The sequence below is a fragment of the Phoxinus phoxinus genome (assembly GCF_949152265.1).
Source record: "Phoxinus phoxinus genome assembly, chromosome: 10".
Classification (NCBI taxonomy): Eukaryota; Metazoa; Chordata; class Actinopteri; order Cypriniformes; family Leuciscidae; genus Phoxinus; species Phoxinus phoxinus.
Window position 1 is genome coordinate 22,731,073 of NC_136885.1, and position 17,611 is coordinate 22,748,683.

At 36.2% G+C, this 17,611-nt stretch overlaps 3 protein-coding genes across 7 annotated transcripts; 2 read left to right on the forward strand and 1 right to left on the reverse strand.

Annotated features, from left to right (window-relative positions):
- Nucleotides 1–1,292: 1,292 nt before the first annotated feature.
- Nucleotides 1,293–6,523, reverse strand: hormad1 (HORMA domain containing 1). Of its 4 annotated transcripts, none has more exons than XM_079625144.1 (15): nucleotides 5,800–5,975; nucleotides 5,604–5,672; nucleotides 5,289–5,433; nucleotides 5,144–5,204; nucleotides 4,949–4,985; nucleotides 4,808–4,828; nucleotides 4,639–4,665; nucleotides 4,420–4,487; nucleotides 4,093–4,244; nucleotides 2,737–2,894; nucleotides 2,534–2,626; nucleotides 2,377–2,428; nucleotides 2,202–2,266; nucleotides 2,038–2,118; nucleotides 1,293–1,734 (listed from the first exon to the last, which is right to left on the reverse strand). In XM_079625144.1, exons 2-15 carry the CDS (start codon nucleotides 5,634–5,636, stop codon nucleotides 1,654–1,656), a joined length of 1,074 nt encoding a protein of 357 aa, XP_079481270.1. In that variant the 5' UTR covers nucleotides 5,637–5,672; nucleotides 5,800–5,975; the 3' UTR covers nucleotides 1,293–1,653. The 4 variants fall into 4 exon arrangements, with proteins under 4 accessions (XP_079481270.1, XP_079481271.1, XP_079481269.1 ...); XM_079625145.1 differs by lacking the exon at nucleotides 5,800–5,975 and adding an exon at nucleotides 6,409–6,487 and having other exon boundaries at nucleotides 1,294–1,734; XM_079625143.1 differs by having other exon boundaries at nucleotides 1,294–1,734; nucleotides 5,604–5,953.
- Nucleotides 6,524–6,705: 182 nt separating this feature from the next.
- Nucleotides 6,706–13,606, forward strand: ensab (endosulfine alpha b). 2 transcript variants are annotated; one of them, XR_013799242.1, is made up of 4 exons: nucleotides 6,706–7,009; nucleotides 9,550–9,672; nucleotides 9,870–11,942; nucleotides 12,917–13,606. XR_013799242.1 is itself a non-coding variant. In XM_079625160.1 (3 exons), the coding sequence occupies exons 1-3, from the start codon at nucleotides 6,956–6,958 to the stop codon at nucleotides 10,041–10,043; spliced, it is 351 nt and encodes a 116-aa protein (XP_079481286.1). In that variant the 5' UTR covers nucleotides 6,706–6,955; the 3' UTR covers nucleotides 10,044–12,073. The 2 variants fall into 2 exon arrangements, 1 of the variants encoding a protein (XP_079481286.1); XM_079625160.1 differs by lacking the exon at nucleotides 12,917–13,606 and having other exon boundaries at nucleotides 9,870–12,073.
- Nucleotides 13,607–13,880: 274 nt separating this feature from the next.
- On the forward strand, nucleotides 13,881–15,510 carry mcl1b (MCL1 apoptosis regulator, BCL2 family member b). Its single transcript, XM_079625159.1, has 3 exons — nucleotides 13,881–14,754; nucleotides 14,962–15,212; nucleotides 15,319–15,510. The coding sequence occupies exons 1-3, from the start codon at nucleotides 14,406–14,408 to the stop codon at nucleotides 15,433–15,435; spliced, it is 717 nt and encodes a 238-aa protein (XP_079481285.1). The 5' UTR covers nucleotides 13,881–14,405; the 3' UTR covers nucleotides 15,436–15,510.
- The last annotated feature ends 2,101 nt before the right edge of the window (nucleotides 15,511–17,611 follow it).

Consider the following 17,611-nt stretch of genomic DNA (forward strand, 5'->3'; position numbering starts at 1 on the left):
GGGATCACAGTCCCCTGCTAAATGTCCAAAGCCCCCTCCTACCAGAAGCCCTGAGGGGAGATATCACCCCCCACACATAGATACACAGCCTGACAGCAGCTAACTTGGTTCGATTGCTGGGTCCAAACTCCAGAATGACTTCCCCTACCCTCCCCCTTCCCCCACAGGTCTCTTTTAACATTGTACATTTTGGGTCCAAACTGCGTTATGTTTGCATCACCAATGTTAGAGCAAACAGGAAGAGGAGATGCTAAACAGACCAAACTCTGATGTCAAAAACCGAAAGCTCTAGTGTGAAAGCAAAAGGGCGAAGGGGCTTCTGCTGTCTCTGTTCAGTGACAAGTCAAGTCCCTAACACAGTGTTTCACAGCCAAGCCTGAAACTGCCGATCTGGAATTGGAGTTTGAGACACTTTTGTCTCTAGCCAACTTCTTAGTCCACTAAGGCAATGAGCCAACAAAAATTCTGGAACTAGATAAAGCGAACACTGTAGTAAACAGGGACTACTGCTTATATATTATTGTTACCATGGCATGGAGATATCTAGAATATGTTTGCAAATAAAAACTTTGCTATATGAGCAAAATATGTGCGTCCAAATTGAGAGGTTTTATATGTTATAGTTGATTTAGCTTAATTTAGCATGTACACAAATACAGCAGTCACTATTCTGTACTTTATATCTTCATCTAACAGGGAACAGTCTTAGAACTTTGGCTAACATTCTGGCAAGGTTCTCTCAAAGTTATGAATAAATGTTCTTCCAGTAACGGTAACAGAATGTTAATTCAAAGTGATCTGGTCTTTAATAATGTTTCCAAAACATTAGCACAAAGCCATTATCTCTACATCAATTATGGAATGTTTTTTTCCCCCATTACATTTTTTTTTTTTTTTATGTTTCAAAACATTCAAAAGTAATATTCCTATAATGTTTGTAAACTAGAATGTTTCCTTAATGTTCGCACAGCCAAGAAAAAACATTTTGAAATTGAGTTTGAGAACATTTGAGAATAACGTTAACTTAATGTTAGCTAAACATTCATATTTTTGTTAGCAGTGTCCTACATATGCTGCTAATAATTTAATTTAAAACAAAAAGTTTATACTTCTTGTATGTAATTTACAAATTGTCACAACAGCGCAAAAAGTATTTTCAGTGTCTGCATGTATAGATTATTTAGTATGTCACTTTGGTTCTGCAAGTCAAAGTAACCTTGTCTGTACCCCTCTAGACATAGCCTATATCCTAAAGTGCATTATTTCTCAAATTATATCACTCGAACATCCGTAAAACTGTCTGCTTCACTACAAAAAAAACGGCATGTTTTTATTGGAATCACTGTTTTGATACAATGTGCATGCTGCCATCTAGTGGACTAACTATGCCATCTAGTGGCTTAAATCAAACAATGCTACTAAAATTGCAATTTATGACTATTCAAATTGATCTCAAAGAATATTAACATATATAACAAAACACACAATTTAGAACTCATCATGTTATCGTATGCCCTTGAACCATAAAACTTGTTTTACAAAGCATTTCTGCTCCTGAATTAATCAAACCAAAATACATTAAACAGCATGCAGCATGGGTCAGTATGTTGCTATGTGATCGTACTGGAAATATTGTGTGTTACAGTCATAGTGTTATTTGGGTACACTGACTTTGCGCCTCTTCGGGGCACATGGCTGGGGATCTTGGCTGAGCGGGAACTGTAACTGAGAGATCTGCAGAGATACAGGAAGTGCATTTAGTTGTGGTACTCTAGTTCATCAGAACATGAACACTTGACTAACCTGTTTTAAAATGGATAAACTCGTCTGTTTACTTAACAATTTTTCCTGACTCTGATTGCATGATAGAGCCGTCAGAATTTGAAATGTTGCATGAAGTTAAACTTTGCATTTAAATTCAACGACTAATAAAAAATACACACAAAGTTCCAGTGATTATACTGGTAAATGTGATAAAAGTCCAACAAACATGACAACACAAACACGGGCCATGGTCATGGACATTGTATTTCCCACCTGAGGCTCAAAGATGCGTCCACTTCTGGTCTTCCTGGCGTCCACCTTAAGTTCGGCAGCTCCCTTTACCAGATTGTCCATCTAAAATAAACATAATTAAACACAACTTCCTCTCATACACAGGCCACTAGAGCAGACTGTGATGGGGAATTGTGTAGCGCTACCTTTGCATTTGTTGTAAGATCCTCCTTGCTGATTCTGTGAGGCTGTTGTGAGTTCTCCTGAGTATCTATAAATGTGACAGACCATGAGTAATGGTTGCTGGGAGTTAGTGGTGATTACCTTGATTAGGTTCATACCAATGTCTTTAAACTGGCAAACATAGAGTGTAACATTCACCTGAGATTTCAATGCCAGCATCAGTGATGACTTTCTCCTTTGTCATAAACTCCTGTGAGCAAATAAGTCCATCATTTGAGACGAATACTCACATTTTGTAAAGTTAAGGCAGAAAAGGAACTGAGGAAATATCTGACAATTATTAAAAGGACCCCACCTGCTGAACTGAAGTTTCAGACATCGTCCCATCCTCAAACATTTTCAAAGACCATTTGGTACTCACGCATACTTCCATATCATCTTCATCGGGCTGTTCACGCACATAAATACATGTGTAATATTGATCACATCTTAACAGGACTGATATTATATTTTCTGCCAGGCATATCATTCAGTAGGCGCCTAGCGTCTTTATCTCACCGGATCAAGTCTCTTCCGCTCAGTGGTGACGTTCATTCTGAGGCTATGAAAAGGTGTGACCACCTCTCCCATGGTCAGATTTACTGGTTCCCTCTCAAATATCAGTGTCCCGTTGTCATCCTCCTTAAAGCCAGGTGGCTGATACTCCTGGGGAGTCACTGAAACACAAATACACGTTTAATAATTAAAACACCAATACTAGAGTTGCCCAAACGATTTACTAGGAAAAGTCAAAAATCAAACTCGACTGGGGGTTAAAAGTAAATTTTGCATTATATTAAAATGTAAATTAAACAACAAAACAAATGAACATATGTTCTCTACATTTCAATGTAAAAATTAAATAAAAAATTTAGAGATGCACCGGTTTAAGTTTTATTTAGGCCGATCTCTATTCTGGACTTGCACACAAAAAACTGCATTGCAATAATTTCCTAAAATGTCATTTGTGTGGAAATATTATAAAGTCTGTAAACAGGACATTAACACAGGCCAGAGATGGAATACACCAAGGACGAACGCAAAGAAAAGCACACAGACGCACACAGCAAGCTCAATGTTCGTGATGCTCGAAATATATATATATATATATTTATAAATTTAAATATTAAATTGGGGTGGGTTGGGGGATTATATGAATGTATGTCTGAAGGGAATGTATCTCTTCAGAAAAGTTTGGATGGCATTTTATTTCCCTATTACCTCCGTATTAAAAAAATGTTAAGCGCAGCATTGCTTTGTGTTCAGGGGTACCTAAAGAAACTGCTGGTGTTCCGTAAGCCCCTCCTACTGTCAGAGAGACAATTTCCATTTTTGTTCAGTCAGCCTGCTGTTTTTGTTTTGTGCAGGTGTGTCTTATGTAGCATAATTTCACAAATCTGAAGTCAGACCATTCTATTTTTGCTTTGAATCTTGAAATGATCTACTTCATGTATCTAATTATCTAAAAATTTCATTCAAATAAAAAACTATTTCTCATGCTACATGTGTGTAGCATCTTTGTTTGGATTGTGATTAAAATGCAATGTTATAGAGCAAATAAACAAAAAATGTTTTTGGTGCTTAAACAAATTGGGCAATTTGCTTGTTTCATTGGGCAATTTGCTTGTAAAAAAAAAAATAGAAATTAGAATCAGCCATGAAAAATCATGATCTATGTCTACATATCTACATCACTACAAAAATGTTAAGTAATGAAACAAAAAGATAAATTAGAAATTAAGAAATGCTTCAAGGATATGATATGGCCAAATCAAAGGTCATCACTGGCCAACCTTGGCCGGCGGGAAATAAAAGACAAACAATGCACTTCATGTGCATGGTACAGTCTGTAGCAGATAGCAAGTGTAGATTTACCCTCATCATAGTAAAAGAGTTTCATGTTGAGACAGACGTCATCAGGCAGTGGGCCGAGATTTTGCATCAGCATGTAAAGTTTACGCACCAGCAGCATACTGGATTTCTGGGTGTTGTCACAGGCCATTTTAGTCAGGCTTTGCCCACTTTTGCTGAAAACACAGATATTTATTTTCACAAGAGGAAACATTAATATGTGGTAGTAAATAATACTGCTTGAAAAATGATATTAGGACAGGCTATGCAAGTAATGTATTTTGGGCAGTAATATTTAGGATTTTGTAATCCATCATCTAGTTTCGTTAACTGCTCAAAAAGATATGCCACCTCTCAAAGTCCATCTGAGGTCCTTTCTCGGTGTATCTGACTTTAAACTGGTAACATTCAGTCACTTTCTGCAAAAAAAGCAAGACGTAAAAATGCACATTCAAAGTCTGAAATGGGACAAAAGGTCGTCATGAAATGATTTAATGAGCATTATATTAAAAAAGAAATTAAGTAACATTGTACGGCATTCAATCAAAAAAGGAGAGAACGTCTGTTCACCTGTGGATTGTCTGGATCACAGTAAATCTACAAGTAAAAAATAGTCACAGTTTTATTTTATTATATATATTATTATAAGCTATATCATATAAACTATTATACTTCTGCATGCAACATATAGTCTTAAATTGATTACTGTTAGTTTTCAAATCAATTAGTTAATACTCACTGATAGAAGAACCATGCGCAGCTGATAAAGCAACACAGATGCAAAAAGTTCAAAGGTTACTATCAGTGTTGATGATCAGTCATATAACTAGTTTAGAAATGTAAAAGAAAATTGCAGAAGTGTATAAAAGCACAGACTTACGTATCTTCTTTGAAGTGCATCAAAGCACCCCTGCAACCTGAAATAGTGAAAGTGAGATATTCTTCATGTAGTTTTGACCAGATGTTCTCTAAACATATTACACTTACAAATGTGTATAGTTTCATTTTTAATGTTTTAATACATTTTTTTCATGAAGGTAATGTGAAAATATTAGTGTGTCAACTGTCAACTTACCACTGAACAATCTGCTGAGCACCAGGGCAGCTATGCTCTCGCAGTATCAGGACTTTCAGCTCTGCGTAAAAGAGAGGAGAAAAAACACTAAATGTATGTTATAGTAATGAAATCATGAAGGATTTGTTACCTGCTCCACTTTTACCTCCAACATATTTTTGTCCATATGCCTTTTCTGGGAAAAGCCCCCTGAGGTAAGTGATGCTTGAGACAGCAATGGCTAGAAGTTTTTTCACAAGCACCAACGACTGCTGTTCGGTGCACACCACATCCGGCAGCATCTGACCGTTCTGTAAAAAAACACATTCAGTAAGCAAGATAACGTTACTGTTAGATTTACAATGGACATGCTAGCAAAAGCCTAGACAAGCTAATGTTAAATTCGTTTTAAAAAGTTGGTGGTAGCCTATTGTGCTGGTTTAGAGAAAACAAATAACTTATGTACGTTACGTTACGTTACCTGAACAGGGCGCAGTTTCTGTTCACATGCCATGATGATTGTAACCAGTCAAAAACCAAAAATAAGATTCTGCAAATATAACGTGCGAGTGCTTCAGTTAACGTTAACGTTACTGGCTTGATGACTTTGGAACATTGCAGCAAAATTTTCTGTTACTCAAAAACACATAACCGTGAAAAGAATATAAGTATCTTACCAAATAAAGTTAATATCAAAGATGACTTTGTCGGACAGTTAAATTGTAAAAAAGAAGAAATATCCTAAAAACGGTTAATAGTGTGATGAACGCTGCGTAACATTTACGCAGGCCTGTCTCTCTTCAACCGACGTTCTAGTTGTCAATCACTCTCGCGCGCACGCGCGCCATCTCCCGCCATAAACTCCAACGTCATGAAATAAATAACAAAAAGCTGTCGAAACCATGTCGAAACATTAGTAGTACTAGGATAACACCAAAATGTGAACTCTCGTATTAATTCCTGTCTAATTATGTCTAAGTACCGTGTAAACAAGCAATCAAATGCTGTTATTTATGCAGAAATATAAAACTTTGCAAATAAGTATAGCAATAAAGCATTATTTCTTCATTTGAAAAACAGCAACGACAATGGTTTTATATAACTTTTTTTTTAAAAATCGCTCTTATACCTTTTTTGAAGTTTTATTTTATTTAAAGTGTAAAGTTTTTGATTTTCTACTTTGAACTGGTGACAATATACATTAACAAAAATACAGTATATTGATAATCAGCGCATTTTTTTAAATAATTAAAATGTATTCCTTATATAAAATATAAAATTCTTACCGCAGTGCAGGGAAAACGCTATAATACATTTAGTGTAATAGGGGATAGCATATTCAAAGGCATTGTAGCTTGATTGGTCATTGGAAATCTAATAAAATGCATTTTTGAAGAATTGTATGAAGTCTACTTAGGCTATAGGCCTTAAAATTATAAGGTCTCTCCTAGATAAAAATATATAGTCGCAGGCATTTTTCTAATCTATTGAGAATTTTTAACATCCCTGTAGATTTTAATATAAATGAACAGTTTCAATTGTCCTATATAATCTTTATTATAGTATGAGCTCACAAAGGCATTGTATCTTACCATTGGTCACTTATTTATTTTGATATGACTATTGGAAATCTATTGGCTGGTTCTCCGGTCTCTCAAACAGCCAACCAGATTTCTATTGGCTTTTTTCCGCTGCGTGACCGTCCCCTAAAGTGACGTCGCTGCAGCGAACGCCATTTTGTTACTGAACACCGTGGGTGGATCGGATCGGGCACGAATAGACAGCACAATTTACACTTCAACACGTTGATTAAGCAGCAAACGCCGAACAGACATGTCAGACAACCAGGACACGGAGACGCAATCGGAGCAGATGGACGAGAATCAGGTGGGGATTATTAGATTGGGGCTGCATAGACGAGATTAGACGAGACATTCGTTGCAGTCTCTTACGGTGACTGTCAATTCATCCACTATAATATCATTAATATATGCCTTAATTCCGTATTATATAGATGACTGTTTATTGTTCACTGACACCTTCAACAGACATGTCTCTGATTGTTTGTTATTTGATTGCTAACCTGTCACCTGCATGAGTTGAAAAAGGTGATAGTCGAACATTTCGCAAGCATGAGCCTCCTTTTGATTGGTTAGTGAGCTCAGACGTCACGAAAATAACAGCGCTTGATTGGTACATTTTCAGTTGTGTTACACCTCCTCTAACCTGATGGTGTCAGTTGGGTTGTATAAACAAAAATAACTGGGGCGCCCATTTTCATATGTTTCCCGCAAAGTTGTCAAGCCATACTTTGAAAGCAGTTGTAGAAAAAACAGATTCTGATATTTTAATTTCTTTGTTGATGTTCAATTTACAACAATTGTTTTGGTTGTCGATAGTGTCGTTGTGCTAAAATGGCATGTACTGTATCGATAAGAAAATGAGATTCAGGCCATCATCACGACTCGAGTCCCAAGTGCATGCAGATTTTAAGAGTATTTTTTTACTGTTGGAACTTAACAGCCTTGTTTGCACTTTTCCCAGGTGGTGCTGAATATAGCAGCTCATAAATTACTTGTTATATATCATAGTGAATCAGCATATACTGGACCTAATCAGAAGAGTCTGTTTCTTCTCCAGGGGCCTGTTGCATAAACAGCCTTTACGTTTAGGCTATGTCTTAAAACCTAGAATGACCAACTAGCAGTTAGCCAAGGGGCAACCGGTACTTTTCTGTATCAAATTATAGATTATATATTTTAAGTAACTGACTCACTCAAAGTTATGAACAGTCTTAAAGAAAAAAAGTCTAGCTTGTAAGACTTGTAAGCTTGTAAGACCATTTCCTGAGTCCTTGTATAGTAGAATAAACTTATTCAGGATTCTGCCTTTGTGTTTTAAAACGCTGTTTTATGAATTATTTGTGACTCACAGAAACTCAAAGGGTGTAGCATTTAAAACATAAACTTAGTCCTGAGGTTTTACCATAGATAAAAAAAAAAAAAATAATTACAAACCTGTTTTTCTACAATCTGGCTTATGCTACAATAAAAAGCAAATGTATCTTTTAGCCAGCGTTATATGCAAGAGTTGCTCCTATTGACTCACTGTCTAGTTATTTGCAAAATGGTCTTAATCTCAAGTCATGCATTCATAATGGAAGCATACTTAAATGTGTATACTGCAGTTTATATCATTATGTGTTTTGTTCTTTTCAATTATCCAAGCCTCAGTCTAAACACACCACCACATGATTCCTCAGCTTAGGGCGAAGCAGAGGATGATTCAAAATGCAACCACACAAATAAGAGAGAAAAATATGTTGGTTCTCAAATATTTCTCTTTTCTGTAACCTACAATATCTTGGTACGTTTTGCTGTGCTATACAATTGCAAGACCTGAAGACAGATTTAGTTGTTTTACTGTTCAAAACAACCCCCTTTTAAACCAAACCAAAATAAAACAGAAACGTGAAGATGTTTACAAATCTCTTTGACTCAGATGTTGTATAGTTTCAGTTATGACAGAATTTTCCAGGTGTTTGTTTATTTTTTAGCTTGCATTCAAATTGTAACCAAAATGTAATTTCCCTATCTAATAGTGAAGTCAGAGAGTTGATATAAACACACCTGAGAATTTAATGACAAACTAAACAGTCTTGTTGTACCTTGCCCTGAAATGTTTGTCACCACACCTTTTGGGAATTACAGGAAGAATGACATGATGAAAGGGGTTTTGTTTTTATTGTTTTGTTATTATATTGTGAGAGTGAGATTTATTACTTTGAGTTTTGAGTGTTGATTATTTGTTTGTTCGTTTGTTTGTATTTGTTTGTTTGTTCCGTCTTCCACGTCCAGTGTTTAATAAGGATTGTTTATATAAACTCATTCAAAACATAAATGAATACATTTCAACAAGGATGCATCAAAAGTGACCGTAAACAGTTTTTACATTATTACAAAAAATACATTTCAAATAAATGCTGTTCTTTTTGCATTTCTTTTTGAAAGAGACCTAAAAACAATGTATCACGGTTTCCACAAAATTAAGCAGCACAACTGTTTTCAAGATTGATCATAGCACCAATAGCTTCTTGAGCACCAAATCAGCATATTAGAATAATTTAGTAATTTGAGTAATGATGCTGAAAATTCTGCTTTGCCACCCATCACAGGAATATATTACATTTTTAAAATGTATTAAAAAAAAAAAACAGTTATTTTAAATTGCAATAATATTTCACTATACTACTGTATTTTTGATTAAATAAATGCAGCCCTGTTGAGCAAAAGATACTTTTTTTCAAAAACATGACAACATCTTTTTGACTTCATTGAATGGTTGTGTACTGTACATATAATAATTCTCACTATGAAATCTTTTAAACTGATGTCTAATAACTTCAGATGGCAATAAATGTTTTTCAGGAATCTCAGGACACAAACTCAAACCCAGTGCGGACAGAGGAGGCCCAATTGAAATTGAAGTATCCCAGTATGGGTCAAAAGCCAGGTGGCTCTGACTTTCTGATGAAGAGACTGCAGAAAGGAGTATGTTTAAAGATTTTAACATACTTTTTTACTTCAATTGTACAACAAAATAAAAACATTTTAAAAGGCATATTCATACAGTTTATGCATGTTGCAGGTGCTTGCTACATAGCCAAGACAAACAATACCCTTTATGTAACTTCTAAAATCTCTATTTTCTAAAATTCATCCAAACTGTGCATTTTTTTTGTCTCCAGCAAAAGTATTTTGACTCAGGAGATTACAACATGGCAAAGGCAAAGATGAAGAACAAACAGTTGCCTGCCGCAGCCGGTCCAGACAAGAACATCGTTACCGGGGATCACATTCCAACCCCACAAGACCTTCCGCAGAGAAAGTCCTCATTGGTTACAAGTAAACTGGCTGGCTAACATCACCCGGAGGTTTTGAATAAACCCTCTTAGCAAACTTCCAAAACCTCCCCAGCCCCACCAGACCAGCTTCATCAGGACTGGTTATCAATTTATTTTGTTTCATTTGTTTTCATTTGGGTGTTGAGTTTTGCTGTCATTTTCGTTTATTTTCAGTAGGTCTAACCAACCCAGCTCTGTTACCCTCTTCAGTGTCCCACATATGGTAGGGAAAAACCAAACCCTCTGTATTCCAGACCCCAGTGGAGCATGATGCACTTTACTCTGTGTACCCTGTACATCAGTGATATTACGATCAAAACCCTGAAGACTTCATAAAATGCAGTTTGATGCTTTTAAAAGTGTCAAATAATTTGAAAATGATTTAAGATTGTTTTAAAAGGCATTGTTTTACATAGATAATACTTGACAGCCATTGGCCCCAGATGTACATTGGCAGCCCTCTAATCATTCGCAATGACAAAAGAATGAATGTTTTATGAGAATTTCTTTGAAAAAGTCAGTGAACAAGTGGTTTGGGCAATAGTGTTAAAGAGTGGCTGGTAGGGTGTATAGCCTTCATCACCTCTCTTACCTCTCGCTCTCTAAGTATGGCTCAGTTTAACCAAATAACAGCTGCTTACGACTGGATTGTTTTACTATTCTCAGCCTTCACCTTCCATGGTAGGATCTGAGCAAGCGGTTCCAATCAGGCTGATTAGATTATTGTAATCGTAGCTTTTGGGTGTAAACAGAGAATGTTGTAATTCACTGATAATAGCCAAGAGCAGAAACGGTCTTTGTATGTGGCATGATAAGGAAAGGGGCTTAAGAAAATGATCTTATCATAGCATACGTTAGGCGTCAAGCGTTTTGGTATGTTTTTAATAAGTAGTGGCTATTTGTGTTCAATCTCACTGGCATCGGGAGTCATTCTGCTTTCATGTACACTATCAGCAGTATGTTTATTAATGGGATTATTTTGTTATATCCAACACATATGTAGTATGATGCACATGACCCTTTTGATCATCTGAGATGCAATCATCTTGTCCGTCTTTACAATATGAGTCTATTTGGTTCTAAATATCTGTGTATTTTAAGGAATGAGGTGTAGAATGAAATTTGCAGAAAGGAGCAGCACCTTTGGTTCAATATTTGTAAAATATGTCAGATCTAAATAGTAAAATGCTCTACTTAAACTTGGACACAGTTACATGTTTAAAGAAGATTTGGAAAATAGTAGGCCTACCCATAGATTGCTTTAACATGCAGCTTATTATTGGGTTTCAAACCAACATCAAACATACAAATGACTGGATATAATATCCTATGACTAATTTTTTTTGTATTATCTGTGGTCTTTAAAGAGATACCGTTTCTCATCGTTTAGCAAAGTGTTCTTCTCCAGAGGACATGAATCGATAAACCTCTGTAGTTTCTTCAAAGTTTGTAAATCATTGGAAACTTTGTAGTGGATCTTAACAGCTCATTTATTCCAGGTTATAAGACTTTGTGCACTCTTTACAGAGTCCTAGTATGATTATAGATAGCCTTACAGGGAAATCTAAACTCTACCTAGGCAGTTTTACAGTCCAGGTGTCTAAGTCAGGATTTGCATAGTCTAATCAAGTTGCCCCTTCTAAAACCACACCTGCCTACACGTGGCCTGGAGATTTAAAAGAAAATGTGTTTAGCCACGTGAAGCTAACAATAACACACGTATATCAATGCATGTTATTCTTGGTAATAAAAAAAATATATTGTACCATCACTATGTAAATTTCACTAAATGGTGAATTACATTTAAGGGATTGAATGTGTTTTTTTCCATATATGGTTGAGGTGCTGGTGGCAGTTGGCAATACATCAGGGAAATATGGTGGTCTTGCACTTAGTATTTGTCACTCAGTGGTATGTGTGGATTAGGGCTGTCACTTTTGAGAAAAATCAAATTCGAACGGATATCAAATACCAGCCTATGTATTCGAATATATTCGAATATCTATTCCCATCCGCCCCCCCCCCCCCCCCCCCGCGCGCGCGCGTGCAAAAAAAAAAAAAAAAACGTCAATCGAAACTTTACTAACAGTTTGACAGTCATAAACAGGACTCCCAAAATTACACTTATTTATAGGACTCATATCTGCAAATAAACCTTGCCTTTACATGTGCATCTGCACGGTGTCGACCGGTTGTGCAGGAAAGTATGCAGTCATACGATGTTGGACGCCTGGCGATGCTCTGGCCGTCTGCTGCGTTTCTGGGGCTGTTTAAACCTGGCCACTTCATGCGTTTTCTCAGATCGGATAGCTATCAAAACGATTCCATTTACACCTGGTCACATAGGCCTAAATGTGGTTTAAACCGGATATAAATCCGATATTCAATTCCCGCGCTATATGCAGATTTAATGGATTTAATGTCACCGAAAGCAACATATGAGCTGCATTTTATTGATCATCAGCTAACATCAAAGACTGCAATACGAGAGAGCGGCAGCCCTGGTAAGATCATTTCGTTTCTTTACTTTTAATGAAGATTATTATTATTATTGTGTGTTAAAGCGTCTGCGACTTACTTTCACTTTGATTTGCGATAGTTTGCACATTGGCTTGACGCTTGATGAATAGATCATCTGCGGTGATGCGTGTTGCAGCGCGCCGTCATATCTGACTATAACATAGCAGCCTGTAACACGCTTTCAAAATAACACCCTTTCAAAATAACACGCTTTTTTAAAATAAAAAGCAAACGGTCTTATCATAGACTGTAAAAAATGCGCTAGACATGGCACTTTAAAAACCGAATAGTTTATTTGAAGTTCGATTACGGTTATTTCACGTCATGTTCGAATGCATATTCGAATATCGAATAAAAAGTGACAGCCCTAGTGTGGATGTACAATGTTTCCTTTGAGGAATGCATTATTGCACAATGCTAGGAGATAATCTTAATTTGTGCTGCAGCCAAATTGTAAATAGTCAAACTGTGCATCTGGTGTCATATTTGTGCAATTTGTCGTGCATTCTGTTTTGGTTGTCTTTACATTTTTTAAATGTTCTTTCCAATATTCACAAATCTTGTTTTATCTTTTTATTTGTTAATATCATGTGTCGGAATATCTCTTTTAATGCAACATGACAAGAATATTATCAAACTAGTGTGAGAAATGTAAATATGGGGGTTAAGGATTCTTGCATTGTAATTAAAGACATCTTCGTAATTGAATGGATTAAATTCAGACAGGTCTGAACTGAAAACCTTCCCATGTGATATTCATGGAACATTAACTGTAAACCCACAATTTAAGGCTTTATCGCCTTATAGATACACAAAAAATATTTTCATGATTTGCATACTATGAAGCATTTGGTGTTTAATTCTATTTTTCATCCCCATATGCATTATTATTTCAGATGTTTTGCTTGAATTAATTTGTGTTTGATAATGGATTTCCAGAGTCATCAGGTTCCTTATAATTATATTTACACGGAATGATGGCTAATAAAGAAGCAAAGATAGATGTTTAAAATCAATATTGGAGCTGTCTGAACTTCAAATAAAGTTTTACATTAATAGCAAAATGAGTGGTACTTTTTTCCTAAAGAAAGGTTTAAACCTCCACGTCTTTACATTGGTTTTATTTGACCGATTTTGATCTTGTTTGTAAATTTCAAAATGAAGCTCTTTGAAAAATACAACCTGAACCGTGAGAAATCTGAACTTTTTAGTTACTTTATTTGGGTGTGCTGCATTTTATAAATTCTAGCAAATTCTACAAATTATGTTCTACAATTATGTCACTAGGGGGAGCGCCGCTCTTTGAAAAGCTGAAACGGGCGGATCTAAGAAAGAACAACAGGGTGCCATTTTTTAAACCCACACATACACATATCTTGTTTTCATAAACATCTCTGGTCATTCATAAACAGAATATGGTCGTTAATAATCCTACCACACTCCTAACGGTGAAACATTTTGACATGACATGAAATTATTTTAAATATCATTCCTGCGAATGTAAATATTCTCAATGTCACAGATTTTGGGGGGTTTAAACGAACGTGGTACGCATTTTACGTGTAGAACCCGCTGTCCTCGACGTTTCGAAAGCGCAGTTTGCGTTCAGTACGTGTGTCGTCAGTGATTGGCCAAGAGACTAAAAACCATAGACAGTATATAAACAGGAAAAAGCTCCGCCCCTTCGGAGATTAAGCATATAAATACCCTTAACAGAAATTTCTAGTTCACCGTTTCCGCCTTTTTCCAAGTACAATGTAGATTCGCTTTGGGTTTAAATTTAAATTTAGAAAGACGACGTTTCCTCTTAAATGCATCGTCGATTTACTGGATTAAAGGCATTGATGTGAAGTTGCAAACATGTTGCCTGGGAGTAAAGTTTCTTCTTGGCCATGCATTGGAATAACAGCTCTTAACGTCAACAGTGGGTTTCGGAATGGCAGCAAGGAACTGGTAATGCCAGAGCTGAAAGCTCAGAACCAGTTTACAGGGAACGGTCTCCAAGGCTCGGTGCCATCCTCGCCTGGGTCGGATTGCGGGGAGATAGATAATTACACGTCCCTTGAAATGGAAACAAGAGAAACTATTGACATTTTCTTAAAAAACTTTACAGGACTCCCTCATTCTAAAATAGGAAAAAAACAAGTTTTGTCAACGATGAAGCGGGTTGTGGAAAGTCTCGTGGTAAAGCACGAAATCGCTTACAAAGGTAATAATTATACAAGTTATTTGATGTAGCGCTCCACTGTTCCCCTTTCGCTTCGTTCATAATGTTTAGTTGTTGATAAGAACAAGTTAAATATTGTTAAAGAGCCTCACCCTCTCGCACCTGGCCTGCAGGTTGCTCCACTTTATGCCACGTATTTTCATATTTATGATTCCGCAGTGGCCTCTAACATTTGACTCTCTCTCTCAGGTATGATTGCACGTCTGAATCTGGAGAATAATGGAGAAGATATGAGTTTCATCACGACTGTGGCAACGGAAATCTTCAGCGATGGCATCACAAACTGGGGCCGTATTGCAAGCTTGCTGACTTTTGGGGCAATGGTGTGTAAGCATCAAAATGAAAGAGGACTTGGCAAGTGTGTGAGTCTGGTGGCGGAAGACATTGCTTCCTATCTTCTCACAGCCCAGGGGGACTGGCTGCTCAAAAACAAAGCATGGGTGAGTTTTAATTCCCTTCACATGACTGCATGTGCATATGTGCTTGTTTTTCTTTTGTTTGTAACCTGTAATCACCTTGTGTATGTATATTATTTGTGTTCCTTAGGATGGCTTTGTGGATTTTTTTCATGTCCCGGATACAGAGGGAGCTGTGAGAAACACACTGATGGCCATTGGTAGTGTGGCTACATTTGGAGCTGCACTTGCTTATTTGATACGGTGAATCAACATGGACTTTGTGACAGATGTTGAAAAACCAGAACTCTAAAGGTGTTTTTTTTTTTTTTTTTGAAAGAGAGAAAGAGAGCGAAAGCAGTTTGAATCCATGTTTTTCTTTTCATGTTTTCACTCTTTCGATTTATTAAAGTTGGTCCAACTAATCTCTTGAAAAAATCTAAAACTATTTTTTTATTAAGTAAAAATATAAAATTATTTTCAGCTGTCAGATATGCATTGCAGGTAACACTTTCAAAGACAGATGATTTTCTGTGTGGAGTTTACACAAGAATCACATTTGAAATTATCACTTCCAAGCAGTGTTTGGTGTACTGAGATGTTCATAAACTTGGCTGAATTGTGAAATTTGCATGTATTAAAGCTCACAAGCTTTTGTTGCAATTGCTAAATAGTTTTGTGTAATAATCCATTGCAGTACAACACCTTCACATTTTCATGGTGTCACTTCCTGTTTCAGAAATATTCTTTTGCAATATAATGCACACATAATATGACATCAGGTGCTGGCTATAGCTGATTTAATAAGCTTTAAAGCTTTTATCTAAAAGCTCATGGTGGTTCTGTTTTGAGTCCTAATTTAGGACTATGACAGCAGTTAAAGGGAGAGTAAACCCAAAATTGTTAATTCTGTCATTTACTCGCCATCAAGTTGTTCCAAACCTATATGAATTTTTTTCTTCTGCTGAAAGCAAAATAATATATTTTGAAGATTGAGTAAAACAGTATAATAGTTGATGGGCCTCATTAATTTGCATTGTATGAAATTGTTTTTTACAGTGGAAGTCAATGGGGCCCAACTGTTTCGGCCCCATTGACATTCTTCAAAATATGTTTTTTGTGTGTTCAGCAGAATAAATTCATACAGACTTGGAACAACTTGAAGGCGTGTAAATGCTGTCAGTATTTTCCTTTTTGGGTGAACTAACTCTTTACCCACAAAGCTGCTAATTGTTTCCTTTACCTGCTGGTTAACCAACACTGAAATGTTTAGAGAAGTTTGAGAACCTATTATGTTCATTGACATTTTTCTGTGAATATACTGTTCTCTAATCTGCAAATTAAAACCAAAAAGCTGATACCTCTATTTTTTTACTTCTTAGGTGATTGAATTGAAACCTTAACCACAAAGAATCTATTAAACCCTTATGGCAAGGAAATGAAGTATATGTGCTTTATCTGGCCCATTTTTATTAGCTTCAAAGATTTTCTAGCTTTTCATCTGTACATTTTATTGCAGCAGAGTTATGTAAATTGCCAAAGACTTTACATTTCCTGTGTAGTCTAGTTTCAGTCTTTAGTATGAAGTTGCGCTGTGCTGCGGAAATGTTTTAGGAGGTTCGTCAGAGTGAAACTCATTGACACAATGAAACTCTTTGATGAATACCAGTATCTTATTTCAAAGAATTCATTGTGTTGCTTAGTCACTTTGTTGAATCACTGTCTATTCAGGGGACCCAAGCATATTAATACTTCATTATAAATATACAGACCCCTTCCCATCCTTCTGTCATCTTGAGTCACTACTGTGACTACTGTAACCAAACCTCTCAGCCAATGTGAAGGACTGTCAGCTAACTGTAATTGGTTTTGGCTCAATTATAATTATAATTTTTGAACCTAGTCTGGCTGAGATTATTATTCGAAACATACATTAGCGCAAATTCCTTCTTGCTTTTTAACTGTAGAAGGTGTTAAAATCATGACTCGGTATTCGTCATCATGTTCTGATCCTTCCTCATACAGAAAAGTTTCTCAATTGATTTCTTAATCTCGTTTGCTGTACTTTTTGGCGCTGGATGTATCCAGTTTGGCTTGCTTTTTTAATGTGGAAGTAATGTTTGTTAACAAATTGACTCAGAACCGTGTGATTTACATGACTGACTTTACACTTCTGTATCCATGAGTCACGTTTTAATGCTGAATGGCCATGGTTTTAAAATCACATGAGGTTTAAAAAAAAACGTCAGCAGGTTACATCGTTCAAAAACATTTCTGGATCAAATCCCTGTGAATGAAATCAGATGTTAGTGGTTTGTATGGGAATATATCAATTTCCTTAATGATTGACTTCCAATGCCTATAAAAAGGGCACAGGAAATGTTTCCATAGCGAAATGGAAATCGTAATATTTTTGCATGTGTGTGTCATATATTCGTGATAAG

Coding starts and splice junctions, on each gene's coding strand:
- hormad1 (XM_079625144.1), bottom strand. CDS start 5,636: ATGGCATGTGAACAGAAACTGCGCCCTGTTCAG. Junction 4,829..4,948: donor ATGCACTTCAAAGAAGATAC/GTAAGTCTGTGC, acceptor TTGCTTTATCAG/CTGCGCATGGTTCTTCTATC. Junction 1,735..2,037: donor GACGCATCTTTGAGCCTCAG/GTGGGAAATACA, acceptor GTATCTCTGCAG/ATCTCTCAGTTACAGTTCCC.
- ensab (XM_079625160.1), top strand. CDS start 6,956: ATGTCAGACAACCAGGACACGGAGACGCAATCGGAGCAGATGGACGAG. Junction 7,010..9,549: donor AGCAGATGGACGAGAATCAG/GTGGGGATTATT, acceptor AATGTTTTTCAG/GAATCTCAGGACACAAACTC. Junction 9,673..9,869: donor TGAAGAGACTGCAGAAAGGA/GTATGTTTAAAG, acceptor TTTTGTCTCCAG/CAAAAGTATTTTGACTCAGG.
- mcl1b (XM_079625159.1), top strand. CDS start 14,406: ATGTTGCCTGGGAGTAAAGTTTCTTCTTGGCCATGCATTGGAATAACA. Junction 14,755..14,961: donor GCACGAAATCGCTTACAAAG/GTAATAATTATA, acceptor TCTCTCTCTCAG/GTATGATTGCACGTCTGAAT. Junction 15,213..15,318: donor TGCTCAAAAACAAAGCATGG/GTGAGTTTTAAT, acceptor TGTGTTCCTTAG/GATGGCTTTGTGGATTTTTT.